This window comes from Toxorhynchites rutilus, chromosome 3 (genome assembly GCF_029784135.1).
Source record: "Toxorhynchites rutilus septentrionalis strain SRP chromosome 3, ASM2978413v1, whole genome shotgun sequence".
NCBI lineage: Eukaryota > Metazoa > Arthropoda > Insecta > Diptera > Culicidae > Toxorhynchites > Toxorhynchites rutilus.
The window spans coordinates 220,444,992-220,472,458 of NC_073746.1; the positions used below are offsets into that span (position 1 = coordinate 220,444,992).

At 43.1% G+C, this 27,467-nt stretch overlaps 3 protein-coding genes across 4 annotated transcripts; all 3 read right to left on the reverse strand.

The window, feature by feature from the left end:
• Positions 1-1,784: 1,784 nt before the first annotated feature.
• On the reverse strand, positions 1,785-5,330 carry LOC129773938 (uncharacterized). The gene has a single exon (XM_055777614.1). It carries the CDS (start codon positions 5,328-5,330, stop codon positions 1,785-1,787), a length of 3,546 nt encoding a protein of 1,181 aa, XP_055633589.1.
• Positions 5,331-18,622: 13,292 nt separating this feature from the next.
• On the reverse strand, positions 18,623-21,908 carry LOC129776066 (uncharacterized). 2 transcript variants are annotated; one of them, XM_055781449.1, is made up of 4 exons: positions 21,762-21,908; positions 21,215-21,612; positions 21,077-21,160; positions 18,623-20,554 (listed from the first exon to the last, which is right to left on the reverse strand). In XM_055781449.1, exons 1-4 carry the CDS (start codon positions 21,837-21,839, stop codon positions 19,741-19,743), a joined length of 1,374 nt encoding a protein of 457 aa, XP_055637424.1. In that variant the 5' UTR covers positions 21,840-21,908; the 3' UTR covers positions 18,623-19,740. The 2 variants fall into 2 exon arrangements, with proteins under 2 accessions (XP_055637424.1, XP_055637425.1); XM_055781450.1 differs by having other exon boundaries at positions 21,215-21,630; positions 21,762-21,862.
• A 582-nt stretch (positions 21,909-22,490) lies between these two features.
• On the reverse strand, positions 22,491-26,740 carry LOC129773939 (uncharacterized protein K02A2.6-like). Its single transcript, XM_055777615.1, has one exon. It carries the CDS (start codon positions 26,703-26,705, stop codon positions 22,491-22,493), a length of 4,215 nt encoding a protein of 1,404 aa, XP_055633590.1. The 5' UTR covers positions 26,706-26,740.
• Between the last annotated feature and the right edge of the window lie 727 nt (positions 26,741-27,467).

A 27,467-nucleotide genomic window follows, 5' to 3' on the forward strand; every position in this document is an offset into this window, starting at 1 on the left:
ACGGAATCGTGTTTGAAAGAAAATAAGACAGTGATGGTGAATTATGTTTGTATAATTCCATACATTTGGTTTTTTATTTGTGTTTAGGTTTTGTCTAACCGTTCCAGCCACCCACATGTATGAATGCCTTTTTGATGAGTATGAAGTGGTGGGTGGTGAAATGGGTGGAATGGGAGACGGCTCTGCTGAATATGTTGCTAACGACGGCTGTGTGGTTGGTGTTTTTCTTCTTTCTTCATTGGTTTGCGGCGAATGTGTACTTGTACGTGTCGCAGGGATGGTATCACCATGGAGCAAACAGGCGTAATGAGCTAAGTTTCCTGTTATTCATATATTCTTATACATTTCTTCAAGTAGATCTTTAATTCTTTAGTTCTTCAGGATGTGGGTGAAAATATGTGTTTCGTTGCGCACTCAATCGTCGCGCGCAATTTATTATGGAGGTTTTCCCTCTCTTGCTCTTACACATATACTTGTAGTTTTATTCCAGGGAACCCAGAGTAGGAGCTTTGTGTGTGTTATATATTTAGTTTTTTCTCCATCCGTGTGTATGTGCGCATGTGTCTGATGTTTTGCGGCATACAGTGATGCCAGGTGATTTTCATTTGGCATAGATCCAGTATTGCTGCATGAGTAGCAAAATTGTAGAAATTTGTAATGTTTTTGCAATTCAGTGGAGAAGCAGAAGGTGTCTCAGATTTATTTATGTTAATGTATAATTAAAAAAAACATTGTAATAAAACCCTACGTGTAGAAGAGTTAGAGTTCCATGTTGTAGTTCTTTCATGTTTTTTTTTCGTTTTGTATAAGAGTGATTATGTATCTATATAGTTTTAGCTCTGTGTCCGCCGCCGTTGATTTGAGTATAATATTGTAGGTATCCTGAGCAAATAACCTTCATTGTCGCGATCGGAAAGTTACGATAAGGAATACGCGTAATGAATAACTGAATATATCGCCAGCTGGAGTTTTTTTTGTAGGGAATTACCTTCGGTTGCCTTCTTAAGTTAGATAAAAAAATACGTGTGATTTTAGAGACCTTCTCAGGTTTCCCAAATATAAAGCGGAGAATTATTTTGATGGAGAGTACGTGTGATAAATAAACGAATATATATTTTATCTTGGTTGCCTTTTCAGATTTCCGTCGCGTTTCGATAAAAAGATGTGTTAAATAGTAAAATGTATAGCCGGTCGAATTGATTGAACAGTGTTGTTCGTTAAAATTAAGATGTTAGTATTGGGCCATAGTGGCCCAACACGGCTTTCGGACTAAGTACTAACTCCTTCACGGTCGGTTTTAGACTGAACTGTATTTCCTTAAATTTTACATTGCTTAGGTCACTTGGGTGTTTCTTGTTTCTCCATGTCAGCACAAAATGTGCGTTTGATTATACAGCGTTCGCATTATTTTGATTATACAGCATTCACACTATCGAGTCGGATCCTCCGCTGCGCCCCTTCCAGTTCGCGCAGTCGTTTCGTGTTTCTCCTCCAATGGTAGTAAATGATGGCGATCACCATCGCCACGATGAATGCCCCGTCTATGGAATATGATGCGACGTCGTGCATCGATATGGTATTCTCGATCTTATCGCTGCCGAACATTATACTTGTTTTTAATTGTCGCGTTTTCTTGGAACTCGTAATGTTCCCTACATTGTGGCGCATTTTATTGCATCGAGGAGGGTCTTAATCGCTGACCCAAGCACTCGAGCGTGTGAAACCACTTCGTTTGGAATTTCGGGTCTCGCTATTATCAGCGGAAATTTGCATTGTCAATTTTTTCATAGGGTCGTCACCCAATCTGATTTCGTGTACTTCCATTTTCTCCCCCCTTTGGGACGAGGGCGTAGTCTACCGTCCCAAATCATTTGGGGTGCTTGGGGAGGGGGATCGTCTTCTAGTTCGATTGCTTCGGCTTGAGATTGCTGTTCGTTATCAGCTGTGTTGTCATACTCTTCTATAATGGGTTGAATGGTGTGCTCCTCGACTGGTAGAGGAGCAAGTGTTCGCACGTTGCGTTTGTAAATTCCGGTAGCGGTTCGCACTACTGCCACTCGGACTACTCCATCATCTCCAGGGTGTATTTGTGTGACAATTCCCATAGGCCTCCTTGCTACGGGAAGGTGATCGTCTCCGATCAATACGATTTGGCCTACCTTAACGTTGGCTTGTTGCTTGGTCCATTTTGCATAATCACGTAACTGGTGGAGATACTCGTCTCTCCATCTTCTCCAAAATTGTTCGAGCTGCGATTGTACTCGTTTCCATCTGGTTGTGAGATTGCTTCCATCCTTACTCTGCGTAGGGATGGGCACGGCTAGCATTGGGCGTGCTATCAAAAAATGACCGGGTGTGATCGCGGTCGGTGAATCTGGCGTCGTGTAAACAGGTGTGAGTGGTCGCGAATTCATTATTGCGGCCACTTGGTAGAACAGTGTCTGCAATTCCATGATGTTTAGCTGTGCTCCTCTGGCCGCTGCACTAAAGAGCCGCTTGGCTACCTTTATGTTCGCTTCCCAAAGTCCTCCAAAGCTGGGGCTTCGGGGTGGAATGAATGAAAATCTTATTCTGTGAGTTGCCGCAATATCAACTAATTTGTTTTGAAAAACTTCATTGTTATATATTCTTCGTAAACGATTGAGTTCTCTGCTGGCCCCGACAAAGTTCCGCCCATTGTCGGAGTAAATAACCTCGGGTATTCCCCTCACTGATGTGAAACGGAGAAGTGCTGATATGAACGCTGCCGTCGACTGATCTTCGACGACTTCTAGGTGAACTGCTTTGGTCGCAAAACATATGAAGATGCAAGCATATGCTGTGGTCTTGCATTTCGATTTTTGATTGAGATATACTTCGAATGGCCCACATAAGTCCACTCCCGTGTGAGTGAACGCTACTGATTCATTTACCCTGGGCGAGGGCAGTTGTCCCATTCGTTGCTGTAAACGTCTGGGCCGCGCTTTGGCACATAAGATGCATCGTTGAATGACTCCTTGTACGGTCCTTCGGAGATCCCTCATCCAAAATCTTTGTCGAAATTCGTTTATTACCAGATCTGTTCCGGCGTGAAATCTATCCTCATGTATTTTTTGAATTATTACCCTCGAAAATGGGTGCGATTTGGGAATCAATATTGGATTCTTTTGTGAGATGGGCATTTCTGCATTGTGGAGTCTCCCTGTGACATGTATGACTCCATTTCTGACGATTGCGTTGAGATGCTGGAAAGGTCCTTTCGTAGGCACCTTCCCAGTTTTTCGTAATTCCGCTACTTCATTTGGATAAATAGTGGCTTGCATAATTCGGACTACGAGTGTTAGTCCTTCATTCAATTCAGTGGTGGTGAGTGGGCCCGATCTCTTTTCGTTTCTGATGCCTGTGTCTTTATTGACCTTCTTCATATTGTTTATGGCTCTACACAGCCATGCAAAGTGTCTTACTGTTTTGTCATGAGTGTGATGGTGCGGGTATTTTGCGATTAAGTCTTCGCATGCCTTTCCTGTTGCTGCTACCAATCGTGTTATTGGTTCTTTAATCTCTTCCTGTTCTGCAGCAGCAGTGTATTCGTAGCCGCTCTGCAGATAATATTGTCTTCTTCGTATACATTCCGGTCCGTGTGACCAAAATTCTAGTTTTGCTTCGCGTAATTTTCTGACTGGAATTCCTCTCGAAACCATATCAGCCGGATTTTCTTTCGTAGATATATATTTCCAATGCTCTGGATTCGTGGTGGAGTGTATCTTCTGCACTCTATTTCTAATGAAGGTTCCCCAACGTGTATTTGAAGATTTGATCCAACTTAGCGCTACTTGTGAATCACTGTAGTAATATTCCGACGAGATTCGACCGGCCAGAATGCTCTTTATTTTAGCAGTTAGTTCTGCTAGAAGTGCCGCCGCCAAGAGTTCCAGACGGGGCAGAGTGACCTTCTTCAAAGGCGCCACTCTCGATTTCGAACATAAGAGATTCGTACTCTCTTCTCCTTTTAAGTTGATTGCATGTAAGTAAATGACGCATCCATAAGCCTTTTCGGAGGCGTCACTGAATCCGTGTAAATCTAGTGCGATCGTATGACTCGGAGTCGACATCCGAGGTATTTCTATCTTGCTGAGCTCCACTAATGAAGCTTCGAACTTCTTCCATGAGCTTAGTGCTTGGTCTGGAACATCATCGTCCCAGCTGACGTTATAAGTCCACAATTCTTGCATCAATATTTTAGCTGTAATGATTACAGGTTGTATCAATCCGATTGGGTCATACAGTCTCAAAATCTTCGAGACCATCTGTCGCTTTGTGAGCGCTTCGTATGTTTCACCTATGTTTTTCGTACTGATGAACTGGAACACGTCTGTTTTGGGGTTCCAGGCTATCCCCAATGTCTTTATGACCTCTTGGTCACCAACTTGGATCAATGGTTCCAAGTCTTTCTCTGGAATTCCTTCCAGTACGCTTGCGTTGTTTGATGCCCACTTTCGAAGTGGAAATCCATGAAGTGACAATGCATGCTCTATTTCTCGTTTCGTCTCCGTCAGTTCATCTGCGTTGGACGCTCCAATCATTAGATTGTCAACATAGAACGATCGTTGAATGGTGTCGGCAATTCTCGGATTTACCGACCGATAATCTTCAGCTGCTTCGTGTAGTGCCCTACAGGCCAAGAATGATGAAGACGCTTCACCATATGTGACAGTCGTCAGTCTATACGCTTTCAATTGATCGTTGGGGCTGTCGCGCCACAAAATACATTGTAACCAAGTGTCTGTGTATGCGATGTGAATTTGTCTGTACATCTTTGCAATATCTGCTACTAGCACGTCGTTGTGCGTCTTGAAATCAATTAGCAGATCAAATAAGTCCTTTTGAATGGTTGGTCCCACGATTTGTATATCGTTCAGGGATACTCCGGTTGACGTCTTTGCACTTGCGTCGAACACCACCCTAACCTTGGTGGATGTTGAATCTGGTTTCACCACACACGAGTGAGGGATGAAATACTTTACTTTGTGAAAGTCTTCTGTGGTGACTGGTACCATATGTCCCAGTGTTTCATATTCATTCATGAATGCCCTGTACTCTTTGTACAGGTCTGCATTCCGCTTGAGCCTTTGCTCAAGCGATGTGAATCTTCTATATGCTTGTTGATAAGAGTCGCCTAACGATGACGGCTCCCCCCGTAGGGGCATTCGTGTAATGTATCTCCCGTCGGGAGCGATCTCTAACGTTGTGCGGAAGTGACTTTCCGCCTCGCATTCGTCATGTTGCTTTGGTTCCCAGTCTTGAAAGCACGCTTCTTCAAGACGCCAAAACTTCTCTATGAGTTTGGCCATTTCGTCCTGTGGGAATTCGAATTCATTTCTGCTACACCTTGTAGCAGACAATACAGTGGTTGATGGGCTGCTGTGACGTAGCGTCCCACATGCAATCCAGCCCAAGCTGGACTCTTGATACGTAAGACCGTTGGCTACGCTAAGCCGGCCTGGCATTAGAATTTTGAAAAATATTCTCGCTCCGAGGAGAATGTCGATTTCATTCGATCTGTAAAACTGGGGATCGGCAAGGTGCAATTGTTCTGGTATCCGTATACCCTTTTCATCAATAGCTGTGCTTGGTTGATCGTCCAATATCTTTGGCACTATGATCAATTCTAAACTTTCATTGTAGTTGCTTGCGTGAGAGGCTATCACAGTTTTGATACCCCTTTTAACATGTGCTTGTCCGCTAACTCCTTTAATGGTTACGTTTACCGAGTGTTGCGGAATTCCTAGGCTTCGAGCAGCCTTTTCTGTGATTGTTTCTACTTGACTCCCTGAATCAAGTAGACATCGAAGAGGGTGCCATTTCTGCTCACCCTTAACATGAATTATGGCTGTGCCCAGAAAGACGTATTCTTCCTGAGCTAGTCATTTCGTTGAACTTGCTTGTGCTTGATTGACATCCTTCTCGGGATGCAATTGTTGGATCTCGTCCCCCTTGGGAGAGTCTCCACGATGAAGTAGTGTATGATGCTTCGTGCTGCATATTTGGCATTTCCGTTGTGATTTGCACTCCTTCGTTGAGTGCCCAGGTATGAGGCAATTAAAGCAGTGCCTCCCTGCTTTGATAGTTTCCCATCGTTCTGGGATGCTCATTTTCGTGAATTTAGGACACGTAAATGCTGTGTGTCCTTCATTGTGACAAACGTAGCACCGCTGTGCTTCCCTTTTGTCTTTGGTGGTCGCAGCTTTGCCTTCGATTGCTGCTACGACTTTCGGCTGGGGTCGATGACTAGAGTGTGCCGTTTCGGCAGCCACTTTGCAAGTCATCTGGTTAGCCAGCCGCTCTAATTCTATTTTGAATTCGCTCCAAACATAAATGCGCTGGAGGTCCAACTTTTCTTCAATCTTAGAAAGTGTTGATTCATCCAATCGTTCTTTCACTAAGCATATTAGTAACCCATTGGCGATGCAATCTGGTTCGCCAGGTTGTTCATTTGCTATTTGTCGAGTGGCGGACAATAGTGTATCGACAGCGTCGATCAGTCCTAGTATCGCTCTTTGCGATGCCTTATGTATCCTTTTAATTTTCAGCAGAGTGTAAAAGTAACCTTCATATGCGATTCGTTTCTTGTAGAATCTTGCTTCCAGTTTGGCCCAGGCTTCAGTGAAAGGCACTCCTGAATTCTCGAGTGCTTCGCAGGAGTTACGAGCGGGCTCGTATTCTAAACATTTCGCCAGGAAAGCGTATTTGCTTGCATCCTCGTTTAGGGTCGCAATCCGCTTCTCAAAGCGGGCTTTAAACGATAGCCACTCGGTGGCTGACCCACGGAACTTCGGGAGCTCCAATCGGGGTAAATAATCGGCCTTGCTATTGCCGGTGATCATTGTTTGATCCAGTACTTGCCTTGAACCTTCATCCTGACTCGGTTCATTCGTCTGTGATTGCGCATGCCGTATTCTCTTTGCCAAACTGGCTCTGGACTTGATATATGCGGGGAGGAGAGCATCCCGTCTCTTGGAGGGCCCCGTTTGGCCCTCAATTTTCAGTATCACTGCACAAGCTTGATCGTACAAGCTTGTTAGTACTTCTTGTTGCACTAGTAATGTTTCGACTTCGTCGTCGTCTTCTGCTAATTTGCATGCGTCTTTGATAATCGGAGCAATGCTTTGCTCCAGTGCCGTTAGCTGCTTTTTCCAGCTTTCAACGGCATCGTCCTCGTTTGTCGTCATGTTTATTTGATTTGATAATTACTAACCGCTTTACTTGTTTGATTGACTCAAATACTTAGCTGGGTCATTGATTATGCTCCAGTCTAAATAGTCGGCTATGGCTTCGGCCGATCTATTTAGTTCAGTGGTAAATCTGCTTTCGTATCTGTTTATAACCGCGGCTCCTGCCGCCAAGTTGAACATGTGCGATATTATCAGTTTTATCGCTGCAGCTTCTTCCCGCGTACGACGCGGGTCCTGTTTCAAATTCTCCTCCGTATCCCTCATATACATGTAGCACATGGAATACAGTAGGTCGTTGGAATGTCGAGAATTCATCTTTACAAATTTTTCACATCAGTCACAATAATTCGTGTTTATCACACATCTTCCACGCAGTTGCACACCGTGCTTCGCTCACGGGCGAAGTTTACTTATTGATCACACAGTCACGCAGTGTCATGTTATGATTCCCGCGAATGGGAAATTCACGTTGTCAATTTTCAGCCACACAGTGGCGCATTGTAATAACTATGCAGTGGCGCAGCATACTTCCCGCGAGTAGGAAGTTCACTTTGTTAATTTTTAGCCACGCAGTGGCACACCATACTTCCCGCGAATGGGAGATTCATTTTCTTGGTTTCAGCCACTTAATGGCGCAACATCTTCCGTGCGCTGAGACAATGTCACTTCACTTTCCGATTATACAGCCATGCAATGGCATCACTTTTTCGCGCGCGGAGAGAATGTCACTTCACTTATCAGAATCGATTACTTTCGCGAGTCCGTGATCGCTCGAAGTGCGATCACGTCGGGGTCACCAAATGTTGTTCGTTAAAATTAAGATGTTAGTATTGGGCCATAGTGGCCCAACACGGCTTTCGGACTAAGTACTAACTCCTTCACGGTCGGTTTTAGACTGAACTGTATTTCCTTAAATTTTACATTGCTTAGGTCACTTGGGTGTTTCTTGTTTCTCCATGTCAGCACAAAATGTGCGTTTGATTATACAGCGTTCGCATTATTTTGATTATACAGCATTCACACTATCGAGTCGGATCCTCCGCTGCGCCCCTTCCAGTTCGCGCAGTCGTTTCGTGTTTCTCCTCCAATGGTAGTAAATGATGGCGATCACCATCGCCACGATGAATGCCCCGTCTATGGAATATGATGCGACGTCGTGCATCGATATGGTATTCTCGATCTTATCGCTGCCGAACATTATACTTGTTTTTAATTGTCGCGTTTTCTTGGAACTCGTAATGTTCCCTACATTGTGGCGCATTTTATTGCATCGAGGAGGGTCTTAATCGCTGACCCAAGCACTCGAGCGTGTGAAACCACTTCGTTTGGAATTTCGGGTCTCGCTATTATCAGCGGAAATTTGCATTGTCAATTTTTTCATAGGGTCGTCACCCAATCTGATTTCGTGTACTTCCAAACAGGTAATTTATGTCGCGCGTTGTAATACAAGTGAATTTCACTTCGTTGAGTGATCGATAGTCACGATAGTCGCTAACATAATCACATCACTTACCACAGTGAATCCTGATTTTTACCTCTCCCACTAACAACTATCCCTTCCATGATATTCGCTAGGGAACCACGCTATAGAAGCGACCCTTCTGGCCTTCGGGCGGCGATGATCATACTAACGCTCCTTCCCTTTCCCTGGTGACTGTAAGGACGTGGCCGGCGTCGTTATTGGCCATTTAAAGCTCGAATCACCGAAAATTGCACAACGAGAATGATTTGCTAGTCCCAAGCGTCATTCTGTGTGTTCTTTGTGCAATTTGGTTGGTTCAGGTCAATCACGGAGAGCAACTACGAAGTGTGCAGTCTACCCAAGCTCAAGCTAAACACCGTCGAACAAAAAAAATCTCATTTAAAGCACGATACTCCTCAACTTAACACTTTACAGACCGCTCACGAGTTTTCTAGTTTTCGCGTTCCTTCTTTACGGACTTGTGTGAAGTTAGTGGATAAAAGTTTTTGTTGCGTGCAAGTTTCTGTTCAATGTCTTGCTGAATTTCATGAATAATGAATTATTTTAATTGAAATAAGTAGATTGTTTATCAAGTAACATATTTCACGAATCGGGCGAATGAACACTCCGGAAATCCTTCCATTATGTGAAATCAATTTATTTTTTTCTACAATATATCTATTACATGGGTGTTATGTTTAATCTATCTAGTAGCGAGCCATCAACACCGAACTACATATCCATTCCAGAAGCCGTGGTAAACATCGGTGCCGGAGCCGGAGTAACAATTAAACACTGAGTACGTAGGGAGCAGCAGCAATTACGATCAAAACAAACAAACGATTTCTCCAATTTATACGATGAAAATCTGAAATATCTGTAAATATGTGCTAGTGTGTGCAAAACTGGCCAGTTTCGTTTATCATTTGGAACCAATAATGTTTTGTCACTATTTCAATCAGCCTACAGCAGGAATAAAAGGTTGTGACAGAAGTTAAATGTTTGCAAACTCGTAGACATATGTGCGAATGTGGCATTTCTGATCTGATTTGGCAACCAGCAGAATGAATACCTTGTCACTTGCTATTCATCCTCTCACATACATAAAATGAACCTCTCACGGCATCCGATACGACTGTAGGAATAGAGTGAGGAAAGTTGCGTGATGGTGATGTGACAATTGTCATCTCACCTCACACGCCGCGTAGAATCAGGCCGGTAGACTGAAACGTAGGGAAATATACAGAGTCTGAAAATCAAAAAAAGTAGATAAAAATATTCTCTATCGAATGAGTATTATCTCGAAAATGTGTTTTGGGTTCTTCCAAATAACTTTTTTCAATTTCCTTTGAATTTATTTTTTGCCGCCTACGACTTGTCTACGTTTTGGCCCATAACTTTTCTCAGACCCTTTTTCGGCCAACGATAATTTGACTGAAGATGGATAAAAATATTCTCTATCCAATGAGTATTATCTCAAAAATGTGTTTTGTGTTCTTTCAAATAATGTTTAAAATTTTCTTTAAATTAATTAATTTCTCCCAAACAAGTTGTATAGGTTTTGGCCTATAAATTTTCTTAGATCTTTTCCGGCCAATAAAAATTTTGCTAAAAATAGATGAAAATATTCTATATTGAATGAGAACTATCTCGAGAATGTGTTTTGGGTCCTTATAAATAACTTTTTTTCAATTTTCTCTTAAATACGTAATTTCTCCCATACAACTTGGCCTATAACTTTTCTCAGACCTTTTTCCGATTAATATAATTGTGGCTCGAAGATAGATAAAATATTTCTCTATCGAATAACTTCGATAACGCTATTCGAACAACTTTTTCTGATTTTCAAACTTCTGTATATTTTGCCATGCTCACGTTTCAGTCTATAACTTTTCTTTGTCACGATCAAGAAAAAAAAGAATTATGTGGAAAGATGAATGATTAAATTCTCTATCTAATGAACATGATTTTGAAGGTTGTTACTTGATAAATAATCAATTTATTCAACAGAAATAATTCATTATTCATTAAATCCAGCAAGACGTTGAGCAGAAACTTGCACGCAACAAAAACTTTTATCCGCTAACTTCGCACAAGTCGAAACGTGCGGTCCCAGGCGTATGTCTTACAGATTTCTTCCCGGTCCTTAATATGTTAATGGAAGTTCAAGTTTCTTCGCATAATACCGTGGAGCTCCCTTTTACCAGCCAGTGCATGATTCCACTCACTTGACATAAACTACTGTTTTTCACACTAGTTATCGTATTTCTTCTGATAAATTATTTTTGTGTATACTTGCAAAACTATAATTATTTGAAAAATTGGCAATCAAGTACTATTAGTTCCGCTTAACTTTATGAATTTAAGCCAATATCGTTCGTCGACCTGTCATTCGCCATATTTGTTGTTTTCCACAGTAGTTATCAATTTACAAAGTGTAAACGATCGAAAATCTCCGAAAAGTAATAAAAACTGAAGAATACAGGTACGCTGCATTGATTTAAAGGGTGTGTCACATCAAATTGCATCACGGAAAAAACGCTGTAGAAATTTAATTTTTAGGAATTATATTTTCAGCTTTGGTTTTATAATCAGATAAGAGTGTATATATCACGTTGGCCATGCTTCACTGTCAATTTTTCGTAAATTTGGAAAAATGTCGTCGAACGAAAACGAGCGTCGTGAATTAATCCTGCGCACTCATTTCGAGAATCCGAAGTTGTCACATCGGGACATCGGTATGATGCTGGGAATCGTCCAATCCACGGTCAGCAGAGTACTAAAACGATACTTCGAGAACCTAACCATCGACCGGAAGGTGAAGAACGGTAAAAATGGATGCTCCGTCAGTGAAAAAGATCACAAGCGCGTAGTTAAGCAGTTTAGACGTGATCCGAGAAGTTCGGTCCGGGATGTCGCCAATAAGCTGAATTTGTCAAGTTCATTCGTCCAGCGGACCAAGCAGGGGGAGGGCCTGCGTACATACAAGGTTCAGAAGGCTCCTAACCGCGACGAAAGGCAAAACATGGTGGGGAAAACGCGAGCCCGGAAGTTGTACACCGAAATGCTGACGAAGCCGCATTGCCTGGTAATGGACGACGAAACCTACGTCAAAGCGGACTTTCGTCAGCTGCCGGGCCTGTTGTTCTTCTCCGCAGAGGACAAATTCAGCGTTCCGGAGGAGATTCGCAAGCAGAAACTATCCAAGTTTGCCAAAAAGTACATGGTGTGGCAAGCGATCTGCTCTTGCGAAAAGCGGAGCGCCCCCTTCGTGATGACCGGCACGGTAAACGGGCAGGTTTACCTTAAGGAGTGCCTACAGAAGCGCTTACTACCACTATTGAAGCAGCATGAGGGCCCGACCATCTTCTGGCCGGATCTCGCTTCGTGCCACTATTCAAAGGACGTGTTGGAGTGGTACGAAGCCAACGGGGTCACCTTCGTGCCAAAGGAAATGAACCCGCCCAACGCGCCGGAGCTTCGCCCAATAGAGAAATATTGGGCGATTATGAAGCAGGCCCTCCGGAAGAACCCAAAAGTTGTCAAATCGGAGGCGGACTTCAAGAGAAAATGGATTTCTGTTCAAAAAAAAACTACAACCTGACGTTGTACAGAACCTTATGGACGGGGTAAAGAGGAAGGTGCGAGCATACGGGCTTGGGCTCGAAGTATGAATAAAAAGAAAATGCCAAAAGTTGTTTAATAGTTTTTATTTTACTGTCTAAAATTTTCAAAAGGATCGGTCTACTGGGCGAATTTCTACAGCGTTTTTTCTGTGATGCAATTTGATGTGACACACCCTTTAATAGTTTTTTCACATCTCTTCAATGCAAATTCGATCGGTTACCACCAAAATGAACATGGTTGGAACAAGGACAGCCATATTTATACTTGTTCCTTATTCTACCCAACAGATTTCATTTGCTATCTTGCGATGAGTAAAACAAACGCTGGTCAGAAATGCATGCAAATGTTCCGTTCAAGAAGCGGCTAAATTACAAGGAATTCCGTATTCAACACTGTGTGAAAAGGTCTTAGGAAAGTATTCTAGATCAGGTCATGAAAAAGCAACCGTTCTCGATGCCACGGAAGAAGCAGGAATACTTGAATGGCTGCTAGCCAAAGCAAAAGCTGGATTCCCCGTGGACACAAAGAGACTACTGTTAAGCGTAGTACATTAAGTAAGAAAATCAGCTCATTCCACATTTAAATACGGTATACCGGCTCGTAAATGAAACAATGGGTTCATTAAACGGCATCCAGAATTATTAAAACGAGTGCCAAGCTTATTGTCAAAGCATCGTGTAACTGTTTTCAAGCGACAAATCTGGAGCTGGTTTCACGGAATCCATGAGTATTTCGAGGAAAAAGCGCTGCCCAATGTGTTGAAATTTCCGGAACAGATGTTCAATTTGGACGAATCAGCAGTACGTACAATACCTACAAAAGAACTGGTTTTAGCTGGTTCCGGCCAAACAAACCTCCAGGCAAAGGTAGTCAACTCCGATCGAGAATCTTACACTGCACCGTGCAGTTAGCGGCAACGTTGATGCTATACCCGTATAAATCCAGGATGCCAAAAGAGATCTGGTAGAGATTGTCCGAAAGTTGGGTCGCAGCAAGAACGGAATCGAGTTGGATGTCCCGGATTGTTCCTGTTTCTCAAGGATGTTATTTACCCTTGACTTGTCCAGCAGGTTTTACCGGTAATATTCATTACATTATTTTTCATTGCCGAACCGCTCGATCTGAAGACGAGACACATAATAAGCTTCAGTGATGAAGAACTGACAGCGACAAAGGAATTGGTTGGTGTCCTCGAACCAATATTCGTAGCTGTTGAACTGCTGTGCCTGAAAAACTGCACCCTTTATGAAGCTGACGTCTGTTTGCAATTTATGTTAGAACAGCTATCGGAGCAATTATCAGAAATTTCGAAACAACTGCTCGCAGCCGAATTGAAAGGATTGCAAGAAAACGTTTCGTAATTGCAGATTTGTTCGCGTATATTAATAATCATTCTGCTTGTGGTCGTGACACAATTGATGATGACTTCGGCGTTTTCTATCAAACATCACGAACTGCATTGATCAAGCAGGCATTTGAAATCATTCGTAACTTAATGAAATTGGAAAATGAAAGCGCTCTGACAAGTTTTCGTACAGAGGGCATAAGAGGCAAATACGCCTTTCTTCAAGAAAATGCTTTATTTCATAGTATTTTTACCGATAGTTTACCGGTTTTACCGGTAATGAAATTTCCATTGCCGAATAACCGGTTATTGAAATTTTGGCACGGTAATGCAATCCCTAACTTCAAATCGCAACGATAAATAAAACAAGAACATAATTCCGGAAATTGTACACCACGATGCTGACAAAGTTCGAATGCGTGGTGATGGACGGCGAAACCTACGTCAAGGAAGAGTTGAAGGACTCAGCGCAGCGCCATAGACGGATAGTGGGTGGGTAGCATGAACAAACCGAATCAAAATACTTGGTAAATATTCTTTTCACTGATTTTCTCTTGAGTTAATAACTCAGATTAGAAACTTGTTTGTTGTGTTTGATAGTTTGGACGCTAAATAAAAACCTTTTCCATCGAAATATGTGGTGAAAATTGGTCAAATTTCTGATTGTCAGTTTGACATGCGGTACAATGTACAGGGTTTTCCAACTTTAAATTCCGTAATTGTAAATTGAAATAAAACACACTTAGAATTCGAATTTCGATGAAACTTTTTTTTCAAATTAAAGTTTGGTTTATGCCATTATGTGTGAAATACAACATCATTCAAATGTCCACCTAGGGCTTCCTCGCACACCTTGATCCGGAACAGGTAATTTTCGATGACTTTTCGGCACATATGGGGCGGTATCTCGGTCATAACTTCACGAATGTTGTCTTTCAAATGTTCAAGAGTTTGCGGAGAGTTGGCATAGACACGGTCTTTCGCATAACCCCACAAAAAAAGTCTAGCGGGTTCAAATCGCATGATCTGGACGGCCAATTGGCATCACCAAAACGCGAAATTATGCGTCCCTCAAATTTCGTTCGCAATATGGCCATGTTCAGTCGTGTTGTGTGACACGTGGCGCCGTCCTGCTGAAACCACATGTCATCCGTATCCATATCTTCAATTTGTGGCCAAAACAAATCGGTTAACATGCGGCCATAGCGCTCACCATTCACAGTTACCGTCTCGCCGTCCTCATTTTCAAAGAAATACGGCCCGATGACGCCACCAGACCATAATGCGCACCAAACCGTGACTTTTGGCGGATGCAATGGCCTCTCAATCCAATCACGTGTGGATTTTCTGAGCCCCATATACGGAAATTTTGGGTGTTCACATAGCCACCGAGCTCGAAATGTGCCTCATCGCTGGAGAAAATTTGATGCGAAAATTCAGCATTTTGCTGCTGTTGTTCGTTCACCCAATCGACGTATGCCCGACGCATTCCATGGTCACCACGCTCTAATATTGTACCAGTTGGACTTTATATGGATGTAGGTGCAAGTCCAAATGCAAAATTCACCACAATGATGTGTTTGACAAGTCCAATTGCTGAGCACGCCGTGGAATCGAAACATTCGGGTCATCCTCCACACTGGCAGCAACAGCAGCAATATTTTCGGCCGAACGCACATTTACGATGATGCACAGGTTTCACAATATCCGCTACGGATCCAGTTTGTTCGAATTTACGCACTACATTAGCGATTGTGTGCTCTGTAGGCCGTCCATGACGACCAAAATCCGTCCGTAATGCTCGAAAAACATTTGCCGGTTTTTCATCATTTTTATAGTATAATTTAACAAAATTAACACGTTGTGCGATGCTAAAACGATCCATATTGTAAAATGGCAGACATTCAACTAACGATATGACGCTTTGGTTGACAGCTATGTCAAACGGTTGTCAGCGCAGGGCTGTATACTTTCGGAAGCCCGAAAAGGAAAACCCTGTACAATGGTATGATGGTACCTGTACAGCCAAACATTTGAAATGTTTTTTCACGTAGGACTGCGTCTTACATTAAAGGTGACAAATCAGAAAACAGGTCACGTTTTTATGAAATAAAGTTAACGTTAATAACTATTTTTGCTGCGAGCGGATTTTAACGATTTGCATACCAATCGAATCGGATTTTTTAAAGATTTGTTCGATATGCTATACATTACAATCCCATAGTCTGTATATGGTTTAAATTGATGAAAATTCCCATTTCCCCCTAATTCGAAAACACCCTTTTGAAAGATTAGTAGAAATTTAAATCCCATTATGTGTACCAAGTTTCAACAAAATCGAAGAGGGTCGCGTCAAAATTTGCTGTTTCTCGGCTGATTTTGCGTGAAATTGCTCTATATACCGTTCTGAATCATATTTCGGACAGCTTCATATTTCGGACACTTTGTAATAATAGCTTGAAATGCTTAATGTCCTGATGATGATCCGTCCAGCTCCCCCAGCAACGATGTTGTTCAGTCGACTCCTCACAAAGAATGAAAGTTTGCCTCAGCGAGATCCATTGTTTATACTCTAGGCAAATATTCCCCTTCGTTCTTCTTCTTTTCCTTTGTTCACGGATAATTTACATCTTACGATTTCCCCTTCGTTACTCGTCGATAAGTTGCTCGTTATTGAAAGCTCTGTTCGGAAAACACACAAATGGACAGAACAAATATATGAGGAAATGGGAATGCTTTCAATTTTCATTAATTTAAACCATATACAGACTATGGGATTGTAATGTATAGCATATCAAACAAATCTTAGGGAATTTCCGATTCATTTGATATGTAAATCGCCAAAATTCGTTCGTGGCAAAAATAGTTATTAACGTTAACTTTATTTCATAAAAACGTGACCTGTTTTCTGATTTGGCCCCCCTAATGAAAGACGTAGTTCTACGTCAAAAATCTGGAAACTAAATTGAGGAAACAAGAAGAACGGATGAAGCAGAAAGAAAAACTTGAAAAACCGAAAAAGGCAAAAAAGCTGCAAATTCGAAAACGAAATTGGTACAAAGGATAATGACAAAAAAGATGAAATTATGTAACAACAATTGAGAATCAAGATTCAAGCTCTGTGGATAACCTTGAATTATTTTATTATTTAAGCAAAATTACTCTTACGTTATTTTAAACCATGAAGCTACTACATAAAGAAACACCAATAAACGACAAGCATTTTGGGAGAAAATAGGGGAAGGGGAAGTCGCAATTCTCACAAAAGAGATTTCTGAAACATATTTCAAGTTAATTAAAGGGTGTGTCACATCAAATTGCATCACGGAAAAAACGCTGTAGAAATTTAATTTTTAGGAATTATATCTTCAGTTTTCGCTTATAATCAGATAAGAGTGTATAGATCACATTGGCCATGCTTCACTGTCAGTTTTTCGTAAATTTGAAAAAATGTCGTCGAACGAAAAAGAGCGTCGTGAATTAATCCTGTGCACTCATTTCGAGAATCCGGAGTTGTCACATCGGGACATCGGTAAGATGCTGGGAATCGTCCAATCCACGGTCAGCAGAGTACTAAAACGATACTTCGAGAACCTAACCATCGACCGGAAGGTGAAGAACGGTAAAAATGGATGCTCCGTCAGTGAAAAAGATCACAAGCGCGTAGTTAAGCAGTTTAGACGTGATCCGAGAAGTTCGGTCCGGGATGTCGCCAATAAGCTGAATTTGTCAAGTTCATTCGTCCAGCGGACCAAGCAGCGGGAGGGCCTGCGTACATACAAGGTTCAGAAGGCTCCTAACCGCGACGAAAGGCAAAACATGGTGGGGAAGACGCGAGCCTGGAAGCTGTACACCGGAATGCTGACGAAGCCGCATTGCCTGGTAATGGACGACGAAACCTATGTCAAAGCGGACTTTCGTCAGCTGCCGGGCCTGTTGTTCTTCTCCGCAGAGGACAAATTCAGCGTTCCGGAGGAGATTCGCAAGCAGAAACTATCCAAGTTTGCCAAAAAGTACATGGCACATGTGCACCCGTGGCCGAGTGGTTAGCGTCCCACACTATCATGCCGGGTGTTCGGGTTCGATTCCCGTTCTGGTTGGGGGATTTTTCGTCAAAGAAAATTCTTCCGGCTTGCACTGTGGTCACGCGTATTCTAGAGCTTGCCACTCTAGAGTACATTCAAGGCGTGTTATTCGGCATAGAAATCTCAACCAAGTATTAATGAACGACGCTAGTTAATGAATACGTTGAGGTGGCAAAAGTTCCACAGAGAACGTTAACGCCATTCAAGAAGAAGACATGGTGTGGCAAGCGATCTGCTCTTGCGGAAAGCGGAGCGCCCCCTTCGTGATGACCGACACGGTAAACGGGTAGGTTTACCTTAAGGAGCGCCTACAGAAGCGCTTATTACCACTATTGAAGCAGCACGAGGGCCCGACCATCTTCTGGCCGGATCTCGCTTCGTGCCACTATTCAAATGACGTGCTGGAGTGGTACGAAGCCAACGGGGTCACCTTCGTGCCAAAGGAAATGAACCCGCCCAACGCGCCGGAGCTTCGCCCAATAGAGAAATATTGGGCGATTATGAAGCAGGCCCTCCGGAAGAACCCAAAAGTTGTCAAATCGGAGGCGGACTTCAAGAGAAAATGGATTTCTGTTCAAAAAAAACTACAACCTGACGTTGTACAGAACCTTATGGACGGGGTAAAGAGGAAGGTGCGAGCATACGGGTTTGGGCTCGAAGTATGAATAAAAAGAAAATGCCAAAAGTTGTTTAATAGTTTTTATTTTACTGTCTATAATTTTCAAAAGGATCGGTCTACTGGGCGAATTTCTACAGCGTTTTTTCCGTGATGCAATTTGATGTGACACACCCTTTAAAAAAAAGTGGTAAAAGTTCTATTACAAGATTACCAGCCATCAATGGTTGTAGACAATTTTTAGGAAATTTGTGTGTACATGAAAGACAGGCCAAGTCGTTGTTATTTTCGCATGTTTGGTGATTTTATTGCATTAATAATTGTACAGGAATATAAAATACGAATTCACTCTATCCGAAATTTGATTTTATCATAAATAGTGTCCGAAGTTTGATTCTAATTCGCTTCAATTGAAAAACATTTTTATGCGATATTTTTTATATTTTCAAGCCATCTCGTCTATGGCCACAGAGGGCACTTTCCAGTATATCTCACACGAAACGACTAATCATTACCCTTTTGCCATCATCGCTCGATTTTACAGCACAATAACCAACAATGAAACTAAAGACATGAGTCAACCTGATCGACATATGTGTGTTTTAGTGGAGGCAATCTGGCGTAGTGGTAATATCCATACCTCTCACGCAGAGATCACGAGCTCAATTCTCACTCCAGTCATTCTTCCAAAGATGGAAGTAAAGTGACGAACCAACCAAATGTGTTGAAAGTCACTATAATAGAGAAAAAAATATGTGTGTTAACTTGATTCTGAAACATTCACTCGAATTCTAGAGTCCTTTCGTCCTTCGGAAGCTCCAACTTCGGAGTTTGTCCGCGCATATCGCATATCGCATGTTTTCGGGATGTGTTTGTGAAGGTACTGGCCATTATGGTACAACCAGATACCGACATTTTTTGTAGTTCAAAGGCGGCAGTCTCGAAGACCTGAACCGTTCGGGACCATTTGATTGAGGGGGCTCTACCATAGCTAACGTATGTCACATAAACCGCTCATTAATGTTGAAAAGACATTATAATCTGGAGATTCTTTTGGGTTTTGGTCATTTTTCGCCATCCGGCGATTTTCGTTATAAATCTCCGGGAATGTTTCGTGCCAAATTAATTGGCTTTCAATTAGGACTCCCAAGTCTCACTCGAATAAAAACTAGCATATCGGAATAAATCATTGAACATAGAGAAAACGGAGATACACGATTGTTTTTGTGTTTGGTTTAAAATTTGTTTCTACGTTTTCACTTTAAAATCTTCATCCCTTGGATATTGTCCTCTTGTATGTTTCATCGTGATATTTTAGGTTTATTTAAGAATGCTGATGTTTAATTATTCCACAAGTAAATAACTGTGTTCGTTTCAATTGCATATATCTAAATCTAATCCAAGTACCCGCATGAGATGGCATGTTTGAAAATATCAGCAAGTCGGCGTCTTCCTTCTTGAGTTTTTATCTTTTGTAACTTCCAAACGCCCTCTATCGGTACGGCTTCGTCTTTTTGAATTTGATCCAAATCGGCAACTTCATTTTCGTCTAGCAGAGAAAATGGAACCGACTCCATGCCCATTCCACAACCGAATCGTCCAAACTCACGCATTTCTTTCTGTAGCTCGAAGTACGGAAACAACTGCTCGGGATCCGATCCGAGATCTCGCAGCATTTCGGATAAACTTTCATGGTATGATTTTAGCATATCCTCATAATGGGCCTCGCGAAGTGCCTGACTAGTGCAGGAATATATGAAGAAAGAAATGTCGAGCGCCGGCGATGAATATCTTGCCAACTGGTAATCGAGCATTTTTGCCCTCTGTGGCACGCCATTAGCATCGCAGAGAAACAGGAAGTTTGGCATCCAGCAATCTCCATGGTTTATAACAGAGTTCTGATTGCGCGTATGCGTAAAGTATACCATTTTGTCGTAGAAATCACAATTGAAAAACTTTTCAACTTTTTCCTCAATTTCGGTTCCTCCGTACTCCTGCTTCACGGCGTCTTTCGCTATGCCAATTTGTATATTGATGAAATTGTTGTACCATCCCTTAAACTCGCTTGCATAGTAGGTATCCTTGATGTTCTTCACCAGGAAGTGGAATTTATCGGGATCTTGATCCTTCATTGCGAGGGAGAGCGCATGGAAACGTCCAAGAGTTTGCATACATAGCAGGCATTCCGGCAAGCCTACACCATTTTGTCTAGAACATAGAAAGTTTCCTATTATACTTGTTCAAAAAACATCCAGTGGATTATATGTGGCTGGTGGGAGCGTTTCCTATCATTTTTTCCGTCATGCACTGGTACAAGTCAATCGTTATCGGAATTTCACCAAAGTCCTAAGAAGAATCGTACAAGATTATCAATACTTCTTCAATGCTGTTACGTTAACGCATCAGCTGAGAGATAACCGACAAAGAATTATTCGAGATAACTGAGTGCTCTAAGTAATGCAGTGTTTTGAATTATCATTTTTTTGGGGATGACAACGCAGTTATCTGGTATAACGGCGTTCAATGAACTTCGAGCTCACTCGAGTACGTATTTGCCCCTGTGAAATAATTAACCCCTTCCCGTGTTATTTATTCCCGTGCCACATATCAAGTTATTTCACTACTCTGCAGAGCGTTCTAGCGCCCTATGTTATGCAAGTACACCACGAGTGAGACTCGATGTTGTACGGGAAAGGGTCAACTAGCAATACACACTACCCAACTACAAACCTTGATGCAGATGCGTAGCCAAACTGATTTAAATCTTCCAAAGCAATGAAATCGTTCACCCCATCCGCGGATGCTGCCAAACACCTGAAATACAGAAATAGTAATCAAACCAATCCCGTCTAGATGCGTGCAACTTACAGACTACTTTCGTCAAATGGAGCTTTAGGGCATCGCGCCTGTTGGAATGCGTAAAATTCCTTCATGACAATGTTGTAAAAGTTAATCTCATTCTGGAAAAAATTATCCGAGCGAAAGGTTTTCCGTCTCCCCACATTCTTGGGAATGCTCTTGACGACAAGTTTGACCTTCAGGGGACTGCCGCTCTCATCTTTACAACACGTATTGTCCTCTAATGAAATCCGGAAGACTTCACTTAAATAAGAATCACCCTTTCCGAAGCCACCATCGTCGAACTGCCACGAAGTGCATTTGTTGCCACCCTTTGCGCGAATAATATCGTCCAGCACAACTTCGGTGAAGAGGGGTGATACATCTTCCAATTTTGGGGTCATCCTGATGAAGTTTACAGTTATATCCTAAAAATTGCAATGTACCTTTTTGAATTAAATTTTAATTCACAATTCTATCAACCGATCAGCTGAAAAAACTCCGGCGAACTAATTCGATAGCATTATAATGGTATATTTTTGGTTGTCTTATCTTTGATATCGGTATTTGAACTTACTTTGAATAATAACACTTCTCTTCCGATGCGAGGAGCGGTATAATTTGCCGAGTAAACACTCCTATTGAACAAACACATGCGACTGGAGGTCGTCGATTTTGTTTATGGAATGAACGGCTCATTCGCTACTGATAGTACTGGGATGTTCGCTACCGTATGATGGCGTTAATTTGGTTTCCAACGAATGTATATAAGGAAATTAATTCAAGCATAAATAGATACTTTTCAATTGTTTCTCAACGGATCTTTTCCACCAGTATTAAACTGAAATTTAATTACAATTCCTAGAAATAGCAAATTAAATAAGAAATTAAATAAATTATATCACAGACGTGGACTGAAAGAAAAAGTTTAGCTACTATTTGAAGGTATTTATAGGGTTGGGGGAAAAGAAATGTCATATTTCTGATCGAAATTTGACGCTTTTTTTAACACACTTAAAATTATCTAATTTAAGTTAAATATAGGGGGTCTCCGTAGCCACATTGGTTGCGCGTTCGCTTAGTAAGCGATCGATCGTGAGTTCAAAACTCAGGGCCCTCATTGACTATCTTTGTGTTGTTACAGAATAGCTACGTCCACGCAACAATCATCAGCGATGGAGATCGATCCTGCTACCTTGGCTACCATGACTGTTGATAGATCACAGTAGCCATGCCAGAAGCAGGAGTGACATGCTTTTAGATTTGTGCTTATTCTAGTTTTACCTTCCAACTAATAAAGACAAATCTAAAAGCATGTTTCATCTCCTTCACTCGACAACGTATCTTGAAGATCAAGAACCTCGGCTGACTCAACGTGCTCCTCATCAGATGTTGGTTGATCCAAGTTCAGGACTTCATTAGGTGTTGGTTGATCGTTCTGGATCGAAGATTGGGTTCTGTCCAGCTGAGGTGTTGGTTCAGCTGGAGTAAGTCCAAAGTCGTCAATCAAGATAGATAATGGTGCTGGTGCAGGAGCAACTTCTTCCATTCCCGTTCGGAGTTGATCAATGTGCGAACGTAGCACTTTGCGTCGACCAACTTGGCAGTCCAATAATATGTTGTAGTTGACGTTGCCAATAGCTTCGAGCACAACACCGGGCATCCACTTCCACTTATCGTTTGCAGAGTAGACTTTGGCATAAACTCGAGCACCAGCTAGGAAACTTCGCTTGACTGGTTGATGTTGCGGGTGAAATTCTGGTTTGGGTGACGGTCGTAACAGGTCCAAAGTTGTCCTCATCTTGCGTCCAAGCATTACCTCGGCTGGAGATTGTCCACTCAGAACCGCTGATGGAGTGGATCTGTAGACGTACAGGAACGTTTGAAGCGCAGTAAGGGTTGACTTCTCTCCTCCGTCGACAATTTTCTTCAGCGATCTCTTCAAGGTGTCCACAAACCTCTCCGCTTGCCCGTTTGATTGTGGATGATACGGAGCTGTACGGAAATGGACGATCCCAAATTCTTCGCAGAAATCACGGAATTCAGCACTGGTGAACTGGCTTCCATTGTCCGACACAATGACTGTAGGAATTCCAAATCTTGCGAAGCATTCTCGAAGAAATGTGGTCGTTGTGGAAGTAGTCGGGTAACGAGTTTGCAGTATTTCCGGCCACTTTGAGAAAGAATCCACCACAACTAAATAGTATTCTCCATCCACAGGTCCAGCGAAATCGATGTGGAGCCGTTGCCAGGGTCCTTCAGCTCGAGGCCACGGTTGTGGTTGAGCATGTGGTGGAGATTTTGCAGCATTCGCACAGCTTGGGCATCTACGAACGTAGTTGGTGATGTCTTCATCTATTGTCGGCCAGAAAACGATTCCACGAGCGATAGCTTTTGCCCGTTCGATGCCAGGATGTCCTTGGTGAACTTGCTTGAGGATCCTTTTCTGCAGGCTTTTGGGAACTACAATTCGATCCGCCATCATGATACAGTCGTCAATTACGGAGTAGGAATCTCGACGGCTGAAGAAAGATCGAACTTCTACATCTTCGATACCTTCGCACCGTGATGGCCAGGAACCTTGTGTGTAAGAAATTACCTTCTGGAGCACGGCATCCTTCTTAGTGGCGATCTTCAGGCTCTTGTGGGTGACTGGAAGATCTTGAATAGAGTCATGGAAACAGGAACTAACGTCATCTTCGACTCGAACCATAGCGATGACTGCTTCTTCGTCGGGTTTCGGATGGTTGCTGGTAAGCCGGGAAAGTACGTCAGCGTAACCGAAATCTTGAGTTGATACGTATTCGATGTTGAAATCGTATCCCAAAAGTGTCAGGGCCCATCGTTGGAGCCGATTTGCGGTATGTACAGGAATGCCCTTTTTGGATCCGAAAATTCTCAGCAATGGTTGATGGTCCGTTTGAAGCGTGAACCGGCGACCCCACAGCAAACGATGGAACTTCGTGCAAGCAAAAACCAATGCCAACGCTTCTTTTTCGATTTGGCTATAGTTCTGCTCTGCTACAGTCAGCGATCTCGATGCATGTGACACAGCCTTGATGATGCCGTTCGGAAAACGATGAAGAATAACTGCACCAATGCCAGTTTTTGACGCATCTCCTGCCACGATAATCTCTTGCTCTGGATTGTAGTGGGTGAGCAACAGACCAGATTGTAGCACTTTTTTGATGTTTTGGAAAGCGTGCTGACACTCCTTACTCCAATCGAACTTCGTGTCCTTTTTCAGAAGGTTGTCTAACGGATGGCGTAGTTGGTGTATCTCGCGGACGAATTTGCCGTAAAAGTTGACTGCACCTAAGAACGAGCGCAAGGTGGGAACGTCGGTTGGTGCGGGCATTTCCGAAATGGCTGCAATCTTGGCTGGATCGGGTTGGATACCTTTAGCAGAAACGATATGTCCAAGGTACTTGATTTGATCCTGGTGGAATCGGCACTTCTCCACACGTAGACGGAATCCATAGTCACGAAGACGGTTGAAAAGCATGTGGATGATTCGGTTATGATCCACGAGAGTCTTGCTGTGCACCAGAATATCGTCGAGGAAAACTTCCACACCACGTAGACCCGAAACCATTTTCGCCATTAGCTGCTGGAATGCACCGGGTGCTGACTTGACCCCTGGAGCCAATCGGTTGAAACGGAATAACCCACGGTGGGTGTTAATCGTCAACAGCTTCTTGGATTCGTCATCGACCTCCACCTGAAGGTAGGCATCCGACAGGTCGATGATGCTGAAGACTTGACTGCCGGATAGCTTGCTGAAGATCTCCTCCGGGGTAGGAAGAGGGTGGTTGTTGGTCTCCAGTGCTGCATTGAGCCCAGTCGAGTAATCGGCACATACACGCACTTTTCCCCCCGGTTTCTTGACAACGACGATGGGTGCTGCCCAGTCCGAAAAATCGACCGGCGAGATGATGTCCAACCGCTCGAGTCGATCCAGCTCCTCTTCTACCTTTTGGATGGCATGAAAAGGCACCGGTCGCTTTGGTCGGAAAACGGGTTGGGCATCCGGCTTCAGAGACAGTGAAATTTTCGTCTTCATGCAGTAGCCCAAACCATCTTGAAAAACTTCAGGATATTGCTTAAGGAAGTGCTGATCAGAGGAAGGTGAAAAATTGGAAAGATTCACCTGTTTGCAGTTGGCAGCAAGCGGCTTCGACCATAAGTCAAACGCGTCCAACCAGTCCAGTCCGATGACGTTCAGATCTTCAACTGATGTGATGTAGCAGACCGATGCCTTCGTAGTTTTCCCGATAGTAACCGGGCAGGTGAATTCGCCAACCAATTCGAGTGGTTCCCTTGATGCCGTTGATGCTTCTACGCTAGTCACCGTTGATGACGGTGAGCCAATCATTTTCCACGTGTGTGTGCTGATAACGGTGATGTCGGAACCACAATCCAATTGGAGCTCGGCCGATTTTCCGTTGAAATTGACGGTGATGAACCTTCTACGGCTACGGACCTGCTTCACGATTTGAATAACCTTCGTGTTGAAAGGCTTCTTCTTCTTGGAACCAGCTTTCGACTCCGTAGTTGATGACTTGGAAAAACAACCACAGTAGCCGTCTTTGTGGCCCACTTTCCCGCACTGTTTGCAGGTGTGCTTCGAAAATTTGCAGTCCTTCACAAAGTGCATTGCGCCGCATTGCCAACATGGTGATGGAGGTGTCTTGATGTCTGCTGATGACTTCATCTGGTTGTTCGGCTGCTTCTTTGACTGCCGAACTGCCTGGACCGCTGAAGATGTCGGTTTCTTCTCGACCAACGCCGTGTCGTGTTTAAGATTCGAAAGTCGTTGGCACTCGGTGACCAGTCCTGCCAGGTTGATGGTTTCAGCTTGATCGGACTCGAGCTTCGACAGAAGTCGGGTCCTGACGTCGGTGTCCTTCGATGACTTGAAACCGCAGATGAACACCAGGCTCTTGAACTGATCCACGGTGAGCTTCTGAAGTTCAAAATCCTCACATTGACGGTTGACGATTCCAGCATACGTTACGAAATCGTCGGCTTCGTTCTTCTCAATATTGAGGCAGTCGTAGCGCTTGCTGAACAGAGATTTATGCTGACCAAAAATCTGCTTCATCTCGTCTACAACTTCGTCGAAGGTGAAATCGCGTGGGTGGGACGGCAGCAGGTAGTTGAGGAATTTCTCGTGCACTGGAACACTGAGACTCCGCAGCAAAAGTCTAACCTTCGCGGCATCGTCCAAGCTTCTGCCATCCTGCCTGAATAGATCCTCGTACTTAGAAAACCAGCGATCGAAAGTCAACCCGTTTTCCGGATCGAAGTGAAACTCCTTAAGGTTGGTCGCAAGGGATTCGAGAATTTTCTCTGGAGCGTTTTGCTGTGTTGACGTTGCTTGGTTACCGGTGAACTGTTCCAGTAACTTCATCAAACGGCTGTTTTGCTCGGCCATTTGCTGCATCACAACGGACAACGGAATTTCTCCTCCACTTGCTCCAGCTTCGGATCCGGCTTGAGTTCCATATTCGGTGGTCATCTCGGAAGAATCTTCAGGCTTCAACCTCGTCGCCAAAAATGTTTCCTTCTCAGTAGTCAAATAAATTATGAGAGCTTGAGGATTTCATGTCTTTATTAGTTGGAAGGTAAAACTAGAATAAGCACAAATCTAAAAGCATGTCACTCCTGCTTCTGGCATGGCTACTGTGATCTATCAACAGTCATGGTAGCCAAGGTAGCAGATCCACGGTCGAAATAAGATCGATTCATCCATACAACTGCTCTGCTCTGCCAGACACATCGGGCTACTGTTCTATAAATAACTCAACAATGATCAATCAACTGTCTCCGCTGTCCGGTGGTCCAACTGGATAATGGAAGAACAGAAAGAATACCCTTACGCCTAAATGGCTACTGTGTGAATGTACCATATGTAATGGTATAAAAGGAATACTGGCGAATGGCAACTGTGTAATGTGCTAATTATAGATATGATAACCATGTGACATGTACACGATTAAAATTCGGCTCTGTTACAGCTAAAATGCTAATGAGCCTTAAATAAATAAATGGGATAAAAAAAAGTCAAATATGCGCCATTTTGTTCGAAAACTTGTTGCCATTTAGAAGGCAACTTCATTATCTCCCTCTTATAAAACCCCCCTCCTTATTTGCAAAAAGCTCAGACAGACAGTTTTCGCAAGCCTATTTTGAGGTCAACTTAGTATCACCAAGAGCGTTTTGCATGGACCGGAAGAGATGCTAATCACTTGGAGCCTGGTCCGGACTATACGGTGGGTGC